Here is a 366-nt window from a genome sequence, read left to right as displayed (position 1 = left end):
GGGGACCCGCCAGAGCGGGGGCTGGAGTTTCTCCTTGGAAGCTGACTCCTTTTTATTTTATTTTTATTTAAAAACTCTTCTGTTTATCTAGGAAGTCCACGATCTGCTGAGCGACTACGAGCTGAAATACTGCTTTGTGGACAAATACAAAGGGACTGGTGAGTAAGCTGCTCGCGCTTCGGGCGTCTCCGGCGACGGCGAGCGCTCTCCCAACGCCGAATCCATCGCCGCGGCCGGGCTCAGCCACCCGGTGCCGCGTTCGGCAGCTTTTCCGCTGCCGGGTGTTGCGTTGGGAAAGTCAACGCCTTGTTCTGCGTCGATTCTCCGCCTGTTCCCTCCTCTGACTGCGCCCTGCGTACGGTCTCT

The 366-nt window shown here is 57.4% G+C and overlaps 1 protein-coding gene across 1 annotated transcript in view; it reads left to right on the top strand.

Moving 5' to 3' along the window:
- Nucleotides 1–91: 91 nt before the first annotated feature.
- RAVER1 (ribonucleoprotein, PTB-binding 1) overlaps nt 92–366 on the top strand; it is a gene marked incomplete at both ends in the record, with an annotated part of 3,506 nt that continues 3,231 nt past the window's right edge. Inside the window, one exon of the mRNA XM_009576135.1 lies at nt 92–158. Within this exon, the coding sequence (XP_009574430.1) occupies nt 92–158 (67 nt within the window). The remainder of the gene's footprint in view (nt 159–366) is intronic.

The sequence above is a fragment of the Fulmarus glacialis genome, unplaced genomic scaffold (assembly GCF_000690835.1).
Source record: "Fulmarus glacialis isolate BGI_N327 unplaced genomic scaffold, ASM69083v1 scaffold14064, whole genome shotgun sequence".
Lineage (NCBI taxonomy): Eukaryota > Metazoa > Chordata > Aves > Procellariiformes > Procellariidae > Fulmarus > Fulmarus glacialis.
Note: the sequence above shows the minus strand (reverse complement) of the source record. Positions and strands in the feature narration are given on the sequence as shown.